The 14,209-nt window shown below is 34.1% G+C and overlaps 1 protein-coding gene across 1 annotated transcript in view; it reads left to right on the forward strand.

Annotated features, from left to right (window-relative positions):
* LOC128995646 (rho GTPase-activating protein 100F-like) overlaps window positions 1-14,209 on the forward strand; it is a 91,509-nt gene that overhangs the window by 48,611 nt on the left and 28,689 nt on the right. The window contains exons 2-3 of the mRNA XM_054420663.1: window positions 12,304-12,426; window positions 13,484-13,666. Coding sequence (XP_054276638.1) covers window positions 12,304-12,426; window positions 13,484-13,666 — 306 coding nt within the window. The remainder of the gene's footprint in view (window positions 1-12,303; window positions 12,427-13,483; window positions 13,667-14,209) is intronic.

Here is a 14,209-nt window from a genome sequence, read left to right on the forward strand (position 1 = left end):
AATTTATAAAGGTATTCTGCACATCTAAAGGCAAATATATTATACTATAAATGTATCTATATTATAAACATATCTAACAGTATGGGTATATTTTTCCTGCGATGCACACGAGCTGAGAAAAAATGTTATAAAGAAACATGCTTGCCTATTAATATATAGATTATCGCTTATTATAGAAGTTACAATGGACCACCTTCAAACATCATGCAATTTCTGTGTAACGAAATACATCAAAACCACCAATTTGCACAGTTCTATTGAAATATGTTAGGTATAATTTTCTGAATGTAAAACGCCAGTAACCGAGACCAGCAATTGCTCAGTGACATGCACATTCCCATGAATGGAGGTTCTTGCATTTTAATATCCTCACGAGACAGCACGTAAATTGGTTGGCTCTGGCCTTTAACATCGTCGCTTCTTAACAAAACTCATTCATTTTGTCCGTCTTCATTTGATAAAGGCTGACTAAATGTTTGTTCATTTAGAATATACTCTGATCAAATCTATTTATTTCATACCACGAAACATAATAAACAGTCAATGATTCGTTTTTAAGTATTTGTGTTTGACTAAAAATCACACTTAACTGCATTCCCTGTAGCGAACCTAAGTACTGTACTCGTTTAACCTCATGTTATGTTATGGGAATAAATTTGACATGGTAAGTGAAAGGATTAAGATTCCCTAACCTATCATTGTTCATAAAAAATGAGCTTCATAAATATTTCTGTCATAAGCACAAGAGCTTATAATTTTCGTTGAATAATTTTTTACAACAATAATAAGGCAAATGAAAATTCACTTAGGTGCAGGTTTACTGTGGCGGGGGGCATTTCATATCGATGTTATTTGGAAATGGAATTTTTTCTTCTTATACTTGAAGACCTTTGATAGCCGTATTTATATTTTGACATAATATTTATTTTCAAACTAACCTTGCCATTCAGTATATTGTTCAGATGTTATTCAATGATGATATTGATGAACTAGCAACATGATTGACACAAACCTTTCCAAAAATAAAATGCTCTTTTATAAATTGATTACTACATTACTGATTTCTCATACTAAGAACCGATTAGAAATGTAGTTTTACAGATCCGAACGTATCCTAATAGTCCTATTACATATTACGTATCCTATTACAGTTAGTATCTCACATTTCAAAAATAGATTAGTCAATTTGAGGCACGAAAATTCGTAGACCAAATCTCTTAACAACTAACCTATTTGTCAGTTCAGTCATTGTCAACTGCAAGTGCAGTGTGTGTGTAACCCTCCCTATGCCATTATATATTCATGAGTTTCACATTAGCACATGCATTACACTTGGATGTGACTGCATCACATCAATCTCATGCTTTAACTGATAAGTGATTTTGATGTCATTACTTTTTCAGTGTTTTATAATATGCTTTTAACTGTAGCATAGTTATAAATATCTCGAGTTGTCCCATTATCCGGGTTTACTATTTTGATGTTGATATAATGTTATCCAATACACAAACATTTCTCCTACGGATAACGTGATATCCGAACCACAGTGACAAGGCAATATCGCATAAAGAGATCCACGTGTGATTGGAGGGAGTTGAACTCGGATCTTACGGACAGAAGTTCCGAGTTTTAACCTATAGACCAGCTTTATACCTTAAAAACGATTTTTGGTTGGGTATTTTTAGTTGAATTCTTCATTTTATCTGTTAAATTAACTAACCAAATGGCAAACACTGTAATACATTATGCACAACGTGAAAGGTACGTCCATGCTAATCAAATTGTATCTCTGTCATTCGTATGTTTGTGAATCTTATATACCCTACTTTAAAAATGTAACTTCTTCATGGACTTTTGGTCTTTAATCATTTTGGCCACTGACAGCTCTAACATAAAAATATTTCTAATGGTCTTCGCTTTATTAGCTTTTAAATGAGCTTTGTAATCATATTTACAAGTTCGGTACCGATTAGCATAGTTTGTTTACGAGTATATGAACACCTCTCATTTGATATGAAATTTGAACACAATGGTCGTCAAAACAAATCAGATTTACTTGGAAATAAAAATATCGTTCACAGAAAATATAGCACAAATAGGGACCTCAGCATTGATTGAATAAAAATATATTTAAAATGCGATTTAATTTAAAATTGCTTGATATTTGTTTTATAAGGAGACGTTTATACGTTTTTTACTCCAGCTTTGAGCTTTACCAACAGTAGTTTAAATGTTTCCTTTTCAAACAGTAAATCATAACTAAATTTTGATAATACTGTATTTGAAAATTCTCATAAAAACACGTGATCCAAACAAATTTACTTTAGTAATGTCTCGTCACTGACATCACATAGGTACTCACTGGAACCTTATACAAGCTTATACTATGGTCATCACTTGCTAACCAACAATTCTCGATGTAGATTGTATAGATTTGACCTAATTACATTAATACAAGCATTACCATCAGCGTAGTATGATCGTGATTGACAGCCTTCTCTATCTGCCATTGTAATGGTTGTCCTAAAACACGTGCACAGTATTTATTTATTCGTTGAGTTAAATATTTATAGTATTTCTGTACACGCTTCATATTTGAAATGTTACTATGAATTACGTACTTAGATCAGGCTATGTTAGGCAGCCTATATTAATCTAGGTTAGGTTGAAACATTTTGGGCTTGGATTTGTGATAGGTTAGGTAAGATAAGTTACTGAAGGAAACATAACTTATTGTTATGCCCCTTGATGGTTAAGTATCTGGTTTGTCTTTTCACAAATATTATAGTGATGTTTTTATATGAATCAATATGGATTTATCCTGTTACCTGTTACAATTTCAACATGCAGCATTTTTATGAACAAAGTTTGCATTTAAATAATGTTGATAGTGTCTTATATTTATATAAACTATAAACCCGAGTGATTATTCAAAGTTTGTAAGTTTAAAGTCTCTTGCATCTCTCGATATTTTCCAAGAAATATATTCCTAAGTAAAGAAAACAAACTCTAGCGAAGTTTGTTTGCTCTGAAGTTTATGAAACTAAACTAGTAAGCTTACTTAGCCTGAAAACTTTCTACTATAAATGTTATGACCAACCGGTATTTGTAAACCACCCCTTATTTTGCGTTCTATCATAAACCTAATAAGGATCACGATCTTTTAAGAAAACCGTTCGCACTCTTTTTTTTTAGGTAGGTGGAATGCGTTACGCACTTCCCGATACGATGAGCGCACCTCCTGGAGCGCCCGACGTGCCGGGGGAGTGTGGGACTCCTACGGGTGTCACCGCAGTATACCCACTAAACCACCTACCCCCTCCCTGTCCTTGCTCCCGGGAGGGCGGTCGCAGCGTAGCAGGCTGGTGCTGTGCTGCTTGAAGATCTTGCTGGGGTTGTCATCTCTAGAAGGGGTCTCTCAGGCGGGGCGGCGGGTGACGCGTCGTTCTCCGCTGGTTCTGGGGGTTGGCTTCTCGAAGTACTCTCCTTCGTAGCTCAACCGAGAGTGGCCGCTCGTCTAGTTCGCACTCTTACCGATCTTATGTACCGTATTGTATAGGCGTACCGTAAAGTACAGGCGTACCGTATAGTATAGGCGTACCGTATAGTATAGGCGTACCGTATAGTATAGGCGTACCGTATAGTATAGGCGTACCGTATAGTATAGGTGTACCGTATAGTATAGGTGTACCGTATAGTATAGGCGTACCGTATAGTATAGGTGTACCGTATAGTATAGGCGTGCCGTATAGTATAGGCGTACCGTTTGATGAACCGTCTCCTTACGGTACGAACCTTATTCAAGAGGTCGTATTTAAGCATTTTGAAATCTAGTTAAAAAAATATATGTTTTTCTTATCCTCATTTTCCCTCCACATCCAGCTCCTTACAGTACAAATCACATTTTCAGGCAACTATTAGAAAATGTTACAACATTTGCCATTATTATTTATATCGTTCCTATTATTTGACTGTTAACATTACCAGGCTATTGTCAGTCCTTTTGAAAATAACCATTTATTCCACAATATTAGCTAAAAATTTCGTATTACTAGGCATTAGTTACTGACATTTAAATTTTACTTTGGAATAGGTCTACGACCTCTCTGATTCCCTCTTAAAGATATTGAACATTATCAACTAAAGAGTTAAGACTCCAAACTATGTATGCTTAAAACATGTAACTTACATGTAACAATAACTACTATTTTATTCTACATCTTTACACAATCTCCAAGTATCTACAATATTGTACAGACCCTGAAATCACATAAGAAAGTTCCCTAGCGGTTTGATCAAACAATAATTAACTAGTTATTTATATTCATGTCTCGTTCGCCTGATGAAACCCAATTAATTATGTCGTCGATCGCAATTAATTGACCTAATATACGGAATGTAGCTGTAATCATATTGACATCCGGCACGCTTTGAACTCACGCTTGCTAACAATGTTGGTAAACCAGGTAAATAATTATTTACTTTTTCTTGTCTATGCCTTTACAAAGTCTGAATATCATTCAACCGATTTGATTTACGTATGTTATTTATTTGTTAATTTTCTTATTCGTATCAACGTTAAATCAAAAGTATATTTCAGCCACTCCGTTATGACAACCTCATTGTAGAAACTAATTCATTTCTATTTATAAACCAAACTAGGGCTTTGGTATCCAAGGTTCATGGTTCGAATATTGTCAATCATCGATGGATAATGCCGCAAACTCTAGGATTAGCCTGAAATGTAAAAATAATCCTGGACTAGATCCTAGCAGCCCAGGATCCTGTAAAGTGGGATATAAAAAATAAATAGCTACTTCTTTTTTTAATTTGAATGTGCAAAATCTAGTACACACTCGGACAATAAAATCTGTGATACAATAAATGCCACCCGGCGGAGCATTGCAGACTGACATCCAGATACAGTGTTGGTTGTATGGTTAGTTCAACATTTTATAAACTTTTTATTTAAAATATTATGATAATTTGCACAGTGACATTGTTATAAGCAAACATCACTTGAACATAATTTAGTTTATTCGTGTTGAATGATCGATTCGAAATAAAAAGCAAAATTTATGAAAATATTGAATTAAAAAATTCTTGCTGTTAAGAGGTGTACTTCTTTGTGTTTTCCTGATGAGTGTAGCCCAGTTTGCTTTTAGTGTATCACGTACATATATTTCCTTGTGAATATGATTACAAAGTGTTTAAAAGTATGTTTTATCTAAATAAACAAAATGAATGTAACAGTATTGAGGGCGCGATACTATAAATTGGATTGAATTGGGCATTTTGTATTCTTATTTCTTTTAAATGACAATGATTATCTGATCAACTCATGCATTGACAAAATATTGACTTTGCATACTGAAGCAGACACCTCAGTGGGACAGCTGTGTATAACAAGTTTTGACTGAACAAGGATACGGGTAAATAGGTTAAAATTTAAGCTTTCTGTTCTCATTTTGTTTTGTTTTTTTTATACAGTGACAGTTTATTTAAGTAAAAATACTCAACAGAGTATACTGTAGTATTTTTTTAGTTTAACATGATAGTAGTATGATCATTTGCTAAGCAATTGCATGTGTTTAAAAAGTTAATGTGCTCGTATAATAAATTGAACTGTATTTTACAGCAACACATTTTGTTCATCAATTTAATTAAGCTATTTTTATAGGCTAGAGCTTTATTGAAGCTTACATGAACAACTTAAATACTTCATGATTCACATGGAATTCAAAATAAACATCTGCTCACTTAAATTTTTAGAACCACCTCACTTTCAAAACCACTCTTATTTCGAACATTTTTGCTTTGTTCTCCTATGGTTCGGAATATTTTTTAGCTCGAATACATCACATAACCACATTTTCTTCCGGTCAAAATGTTTAAATTTTACATAAACAATACATTTATATCCATACAACACTTTACATCCATTTCACCTATTGATGACGCAACCAATTTACTATCATCGCAGGTGCGAAAGCTGCATGTCAACTGACGATTAATATCAATCCCCATCATTATTTACAATCTATTGTCATCGCCGTGTAAATCCGCTGGTAACCGCCACTTTCCCGCGTTGGCGTCATTAATCGCATGCGTCACTTTGGTGGTCTTTGACTTTCCCGTGGCTCATACATACCTCATCACATATTTGTGAGTTAAGCCGAGGCTTAGTTTGCTTAGAATTGTTGTTTCCATTGTTTTCTTTGAAATAATTAGGTAATAATTATCCACATCACAGCAATTGAATATTCTCTGTTCTTATGCAGTATACGTTGATTAAACGTTAGTATTGGTTGTATGCAATGAGTTACACGAGTTAAGGTATACGAGCATCCTTTTCAACACCTAAGTTATATTCCAAAACCAACAATGATTAAATAGGCCCCGTAGTTAACAATACTTATTGTACTTAAAACAGTATCATTAGCATTGACATTTGTCTTACGTAACTGAAAATATACAACCCAATTAGCTCAAATTTGGTACTTTTAACAACCAGGTAAGTGTGATGCCAGGTGTTTACCCAGGTAAAACCCACTTTCTTACATAGTTAACACACATTGGACTCTATTTATGGTTTGATCCGTACAAATATCACACAATATTCTATACGACTTGTAAATAGATCTCAGATTGCTCAAAACCTATGATTTATACTGGCAAACTTTGTATTAATCATTGTCAAACAAAGTTACTCTCTAAAAGCTTCTTGTTAAAAAACAGGGCAATCACGTCCAATTTCAAATATCATTGAGGCTCAAAGATTGTGAATAAAAAGTTCATATAGATTGTTAAACAGAAAATTTTAATTCCCGTTGGTACAACAATAATTATAAGTTAGTGGCTGAAGTGAAGTAATTATCCAACCCAAACAAACATCACAATCTAGTTGATAGAAATAATGTGACCTTTTTAAGCCTCGTTTAGACAGGAGTTTTTTAACACCTTTTTTAAGCCAAAGTTTACAACAATACAAAAAGCTATACTGCGTTCACAACATTTAGAGGGTTTTAGGGGAAGCAATCTTTACCTTCCACTTGATACCTCTAAAACAATAACTAAACAGTTGATGTTTGCCGAAACGTCAATCAGCTGCGCCTAATTTTTTTCGAACGAACTATAGTTTTGTAGAAATGTGTTTCAACAGATTTAAGTGTTTACGACTGAACTTTTCACATTCACACCGGACCCCTGAGCTCACAACAAAATGTTTAAAACTTAAGAATAAGAACATGTTAAAGATATACAGATTTTGTTGTGCACTCTGAAGTTAACACGGATATAATATGAACACAACCCACTATTTGTTGAAAAAATTTATATTTTTAACCAAAACATTCAAAAGGTATAAGATTTATACTGGACATATTAAAAGTGGTGAGTATTTGTTCAGCTATGTTAATCTCGCATACCAGCATGCTCACAAGTCTACTGACCCACTATCATGGCCATTCTCTGGCTCCATTGTCCTCTACCAATATATCTCAGATTTATTCCAAGCTGTCGTGTATTGGAATAGTCAAACGAAGGTTCTACTTTCAAACTTACCAGACTTTTCCGATAATCTGGGAAACTCTCCTTATTGGCTGAAAACACTTTGGTTTTGAACCAAACTTATTGATCTTATAGTTTGTGTAAAATACAGTAGTTTTAAGTACAAGTGGAAACCCATTTTTAAATTATACAGTGTGTAAATTAAGTATGGAAACAAATCTGTATTTTTAAAACCGAAATAGATAGAAATATTCTATTTGTGGCAATAATAGTTAACAAAGATTCCGCAATTTTTCACATGAAAAATATTTTTTTACCCCCCTAACAGGGTAGGTGGTAGGGGGTGACTTATTTTTTTCAAATAGCAACCCCTATTGAGTGACCCCTCATTTTGAAGAGTTTGTCAAAAGAAACACAATGACGCAAATCCGAGGTGAATATCTCACTCCTAGCCCAAATGGCGGATATTCCAAAATTTGATTTATTGTACGTGAAAAGCACCAATTTCACAAATAATGGAAAGAAATCTGTATTTTTAAAACCGAAATAGATAGAAATATTCTGTTTGTGGAATTGATTGTTGACATAGGTTCCGCAATTTTTTTAATCAACAATATTTTTTCAACCCCTTTAACAGGGTAGGGGGTGGGAGTGACTTATTTTTTTCAACAACAACCCCTATTGAGTGACCCCTCATTTTGAAGGGTTTGTTAAAAGAAAAAGAATGACGCAAACCCGAGGTAGATATTTCACCCCTAGCCTAAATGGTGGGTAATGAAAAATTTAATTTTTGTAAAAAAAAGCCCATTTTGGAATATCCGCCATGTTAGCTAGGAGTGAGATATTCACCTCGGATTTGCGTCATTGTGTTTCTTTTGACAAACCCTTCAAAATGAGGGGTCACTCAATAGGGGTTGCTATTTGAAAAAAATAAGTCACCCCCTACCACCTACCCTGTTAGGGGGGTAAAAAAATATTTTTCATGTGAAAAATTGCGGAATCTTTGTTAACTATTATTGCCACAAATAGAATATTTCTATCTATTTCGGTTTTAAAAATACAGATTTGTTTCCATACTTAATTTACACACTGTATACAAACTGCTTGTTCAATTTTTAAGGTTGTGTACTTTCTTTACTTTCAGTTTGTCGTTGTTACATGGATGTTAGAGGTTGACTTGTTAAAAAACCTAATTACAAAATCGTATGTATTTTAAAAATGAAAATAAGTTATTGCCTTGAGCCAAAATATAAGGATTTTGTTAGAGTTGAACAAAAATTGGGCAATTGAATCTATTTATAAATCAAAACAAGCTTATAGAACGCTAAAAAGGGAAAAAGTTATGTTTCACTTTTTCGACAACTAACTGTTTAACTCTTTTTTGTAACTTTTTTGACTCTCCATTAGTTGTATTACAAAGATGGTGGTGTTAGAGTGTTAGGTTTTTATCAGATCACAAGAAAGTGTTTATTGGATAAAAGACTTTAACACGATAATCATCATATTATTCGTCTCTTCTATGGCGTTATAAATACGCAGTTTAAGGGGTCAAGATTTTTCTGCTAACTTGATACCCTTGTACAACAAGGCTTGACATATCAAGTAGATGACGGAAGCAGTAAGATTCAAACTATTTTTAATCTAAATGCTCATTCTGGGGTTACAGAATAATTATTAGCTTTTGGATGAAAACTGTTCTTTTAGAGCTCAATCGAATCGAATAGTAAAAATTGTGTACTCTAATTCTATGATTTAAGGATAAATTAATTGTTGAAAATGTGAAATATTTTACCCTAAAAATTAACGATGACATTAATAAATGTGAAATATTTGTAATGCAGATTAAACTAATATTAATTTGTAAAGCTAGTACGGTGTTTTAATTTTTAATCGTAAAGTTATATTATTAATTATTTATAGATTAAACGGCGTATCATTTAAGTCTACGTAACGGACAACTTTAATTTAAACTTTATCTGAATCACTGATTTTGGTATTTTTTATGTAGTATTTATTATGATTTTAAAAGATTTATAAAATACAATCATCATAAAACGAGAGATAATACAAGAAAAATAATCCGACCCCTATATAAGAGTAATCAATCAAACTGTGAGGTTAACAGAGACATTTCTCAACCAGGAATGTGATTTGCTAGGTTTTTAATTCATGAAACGGCTGTGTTGTGTCTCGTCTCGTCTTGCCCCACCAAAGCACAATCCAGGTCTGGGAAAATCAAAACTGGAGTGGACAGATACTACGGGATACGGGAGTAGAATGGGGTGGAAGGCGCATGCTCCCGACAGTGCTCCCCGCCCGCGAGCCTCGTTCAGTCATGGCCGTTTTCCTTCGTAATCGGTAAAAATGCCGACAATTCTTGTGGTTAATTACTACGCTTATTTTATCAATTAATACTATATTTATAGTCGAAGTTATTAGTGTAATATTATGTGTGATCGGGGTTCCAGTTCCGGCTGCTTCTTCACACGAAAGGTGAGGGCTATTGTGAGTCAATAAACGCTAAATTCATCAATTATATTCATTGCACAGTGAGGATAGTGTTTCTACAAACAAATTCTTGTTTTAGAGTAAACTTTTTCAATTGAGGTTTCAAAATTTTTTTGTAAATTACGATAGAATGTAGTCCTTATAATTAAACACTAAACTGACGATTTCAATTTTGAATTCTATTATATTTTATTTCAGTGGAGAGCATAATTTTGATGATAATTATTAGAATTGAGGCATTTTTATAAAGAAATTGAGATTCATGCAAATTTAACACGGTCTGTTGGTACGACGTTATTGGCGCTAGATTGTACTAGTGTTGTCTTGGTGATGATACTTGGGACTTGAGGAGGGAGTCTACTTCATTTCAGAGTCAATTACTTTTCAAATTTATACCTCCTGACCTCTTCCAAGGTGGTTGAAAAGCTCAAGATTCTCTTTACCACAGTATATAATATACATGTGTATAGTATAGAGCGACATAATTCACAAGGCAGTGTCAGCAATGACTGAACTAACAGGTGTTAGGAAGATCAATAATTTGACTTCCGTTCGTCTGCACTCAACTGACTCAACATCAGCATTTTAACCAATCAAAAACAGTTTGAGTATAAACAAATTCCGAATCTGTCAAAATGTTATATTCCTACTTAAATCCTCTGTCTGTGTCTAGAATTCCATCATATTTCTATTCTATTCTTCTAAGTCGTAATATGTATATTATTATTTTGTTGTTGGTAAAGCATTTTTAGGTTACAACTGAAGATAATCGTGAAATGTTTGACTATAGGTATGTTAAAACCTTATGTATTTTAAATTTTTGCTAACAAGTTAACCACAGAGAGGCTCTAAAATACGAATGCAAAGGATAGTTTCCAATCTACATAGCCTTAAAATGCAACCTCTTTATAGCCTAGGCCTATTTATTATTGATTTTGGCACTTATTTGTTTAACACGAGGCACTCAATTTGTAATGATAGTCTTTTTATTCTTGATCAATGCCTAACTGTGTTCATGATAAACTGTTCATAACTTGTGTCACAGCCCCTACTTTTAATGGTGACATTTTGCCCCTTCTCAGCCTATAGCCCTATCGCTTATGTTCTGAGTGAATGATACAAAATCATGCCTATTAATCCCTCTTAAATATCCAGCAATTCTTTTGTAGTGGAAGTAAATTAGCCTTGTTAGTGGTAGTAGGGGCTGCACTTTACTTGACGTCCTACACTCATTCGATTGTTTTTTCGATTCGATATTTTCATTCGATTGTTTCATTCGATATATCGTTTGGTTAGTTAGGTTAGGTTAACCTTACCTAACTAACCAAACGATATATCGAATGAAGCAATCGATTAATCGATATATCGATCGATATTTTCATTCGAATGAGTGTAGGACGTCAAGTAAAGTGCAGCCGTAGTAGGCTCTCTTGATTTGAACTGACGACCAATAGGCTATGTTAAATTAAAAGGTTGTGGTTTTCCGCTTCACTGTTTCATGGTTATTTTAGGCTTGGCTTTGGCTGTGTGAAAACCATTGTGGGTTATATGCAACCTGTAAGTCTAGGCTAGGCTTTAGTTAGGCCTAATGTTATTTGGGGTACAGTTTCGCAGAGAACCTTCAATAAGTTATATTATTGGATTAAATTTTCATTTCATATTGATTAAAATATGGGTAATTAAGTTAATATCTATCACGGACGTCTTGCTAAAATTATATTTTTTCACTATTCTTATGCTAAATACTTAACATCCTGAATCAAAAATGATTGTCATTTTCCCCGGAAGAGCACCGTTTCTCCGGAAAAGCGGAAAAACAACGTAGACCCTAGGCCTATATTTAAGTTAGTCCCGTGACTGTATTGGAGGATCTCAGTGAGCAGAGATTAGGGCAGAGTGTTATGTCATCACAGTAGGCTATTGGTTTACATCTGAATTAGGCTAGACAAAGCATTAGAAAATCAAACTGGAGCCTAGCGTTCGTCACTACCACTCCACTATCTGTTAACTCAGTGGTAAACGTGTTCAGCAATTCTAAAATTATGCGTTAATCAATCAATCCTTCAAACTCACTTTAGGCCTTAAGTTATAGCCTAACTATAAGCCAAGCAAGAATGCTTATTTAAAACACTGATATGAAAGACTTTTACCTCATGACCTAATTTGACGGTTCAGTGTTCAAATTAGGTATAATTTGTGTTTAAATGAATTTCACACTATCCAAACTAAGCTTTTTAATTTATATTGTTTGTCTATAACTTAGTGATATTGTGTTGTGTTAATCAGGGGCGAGAGGCGACTCCGGACTTGGCCACTAGTCCGCGCCGCCAAGCCCAAGGACAGGGAACCAATGGTAGCACGCGGCCTAAGGAACCACCACCCATGGTTGTGCAGGGGGATTTCCGAAAGGTTAGTAAAATAGAAAAACTTGGATATTCAAACCTTAAAGTAAAGTCTAGGTTGTAAGTAAGGTTTTAGTCTTTGAAGTTGACAGTATAGAAGGAAATCTTTTTGAAATTCATGGCTTGTCAGACACAAACTGTTTTGCTATCCTATAAGTCTTTGTGATCAGAAGAAACATCCTTATTTCCGTTTGTTAAAGCTAATTGAAGGAAGACTAATAGGTAAAAATTAGGTAAAACAGCCAAATTTAACACGGTTTAATTGATTTATAATCTAAGTTACTCAAATTCAATATGATTTAGAGCTTTAATCCCTGATATTCATAGTGATTTACCATTATTCTCAACCATTTGTTTATATAACTAATATCTTAAACACATATTTTTGCACAAATTAAAAGTGTGTTGGTATGATTGAAACTTGAGATAGGCATATCAATAGGTAGCAGAACCCTTCATATCTGACCTCAGCATAACAGGATGATCACATCAGGTATCATCAATAGCTTATATATCCATAGGGTGTGTGAGCGACTCGATTTTCCAGCTGAGTCAAGACTATACTATAAGCTTGAGTCGCGGAATGAGCTTGAGCAGAGCTTTTACGATTACATTGTAATAGCGATTGTAGGACTTGTCTGCATAAATCACACAATTTAAAATGTCACGCTTTTACATAGATTAAGACGATAAAGTTTCAGTGATCAAAGCAGACTATGATTTCTGCGACAGCGGGAGATGTCAATATTTTGCCGAGACCCCAGAGACAACGTATTGACAAGTGCTGATGGACATGGTAGATGTCCAAGATTTTGCCACGATTGTGGACAACAAATAATGACAAAACGGTCGTAGGAGATTTCCATGGTTTTGTATAAGTATGTAATGCTATGTATAGGTATTGCAGTATGTCTACAGTAAGCCTATTACAGTTTTAATTTACGATTTCCAGTGAATCCTTAAGTACAGTACATAAGGCTACTCAATTTTTTTCTAAAGAGATTTGATTTCTTAGAGATTCTGTCGGCCTTATTTATAAGGGTTTAAAAAATGTTATTTCCTAGGTGAGCGGGATCTCCAACGAGATATTTCGGCAGATCGAGACAGTGGAAAATGACCATGACGCAACAACAGCTGCGGCATTGGAAGCAGTGGAGAGGAGGGGGGAGATGGTGGTAAGACTGTTAGACCCAAGGCATCTCGGTCGTGCGGCTGCTGATGTGGATAAGCGATACCTTGCATTGCAGGTTAGTCTATAATGACCTGTAATAAATTGTTGATAAGAACACTGCAGAGATTTGCGAAATGTTTGTTGCTAAATTTTTGAAAGATGACAGTTCCAAACTTTCAGGATTTGACTCTCTTGCATTCAGTTACTAGTAGTAAAATTATTTAGTTGGTTAAGCACCTGGTTAAGGTTGCAGTAATACTAAGATGCAAACATATCTCTAGCTTCTTTATTATGTTCATAAAATAAGGAATAGTGTGGTTAATGTGCTACTGACTGAACTTTAGACAAAATGAGATTTTAGCTGCCACGCTTATCAAAATGTATCTAACGTTTTGTACGATTACATGTGGAGTATAATTCTTAATACATAATAAAGAGCTAAAATGCAATAATGTAAAACAAATATTAAACCCTTATGAACTAAAACAAATTTGATCTAAAGTTTTATATATGTTTTAATCTTTATTGCAAACAAATAGACATTTGATTTGCAAACAGTATGTAGTAGAAAGACATATTTAAAAGATTATGGAAATCCCTAACATTGTACCTTATCTAG

This window comes from Macrosteles quadrilineatus, unplaced genomic scaffold (genome assembly GCF_028750875.1).
Source record: "Macrosteles quadrilineatus isolate MER2022 unplaced genomic scaffold, UCM_ALF_1.0 Scaffold_5__1_contigs__length_97177068, whole genome shotgun sequence".
NCBI lineage: Eukaryota > Metazoa > Arthropoda > Insecta > Hemiptera > Cicadellidae > Macrosteles > Macrosteles quadrilineatus.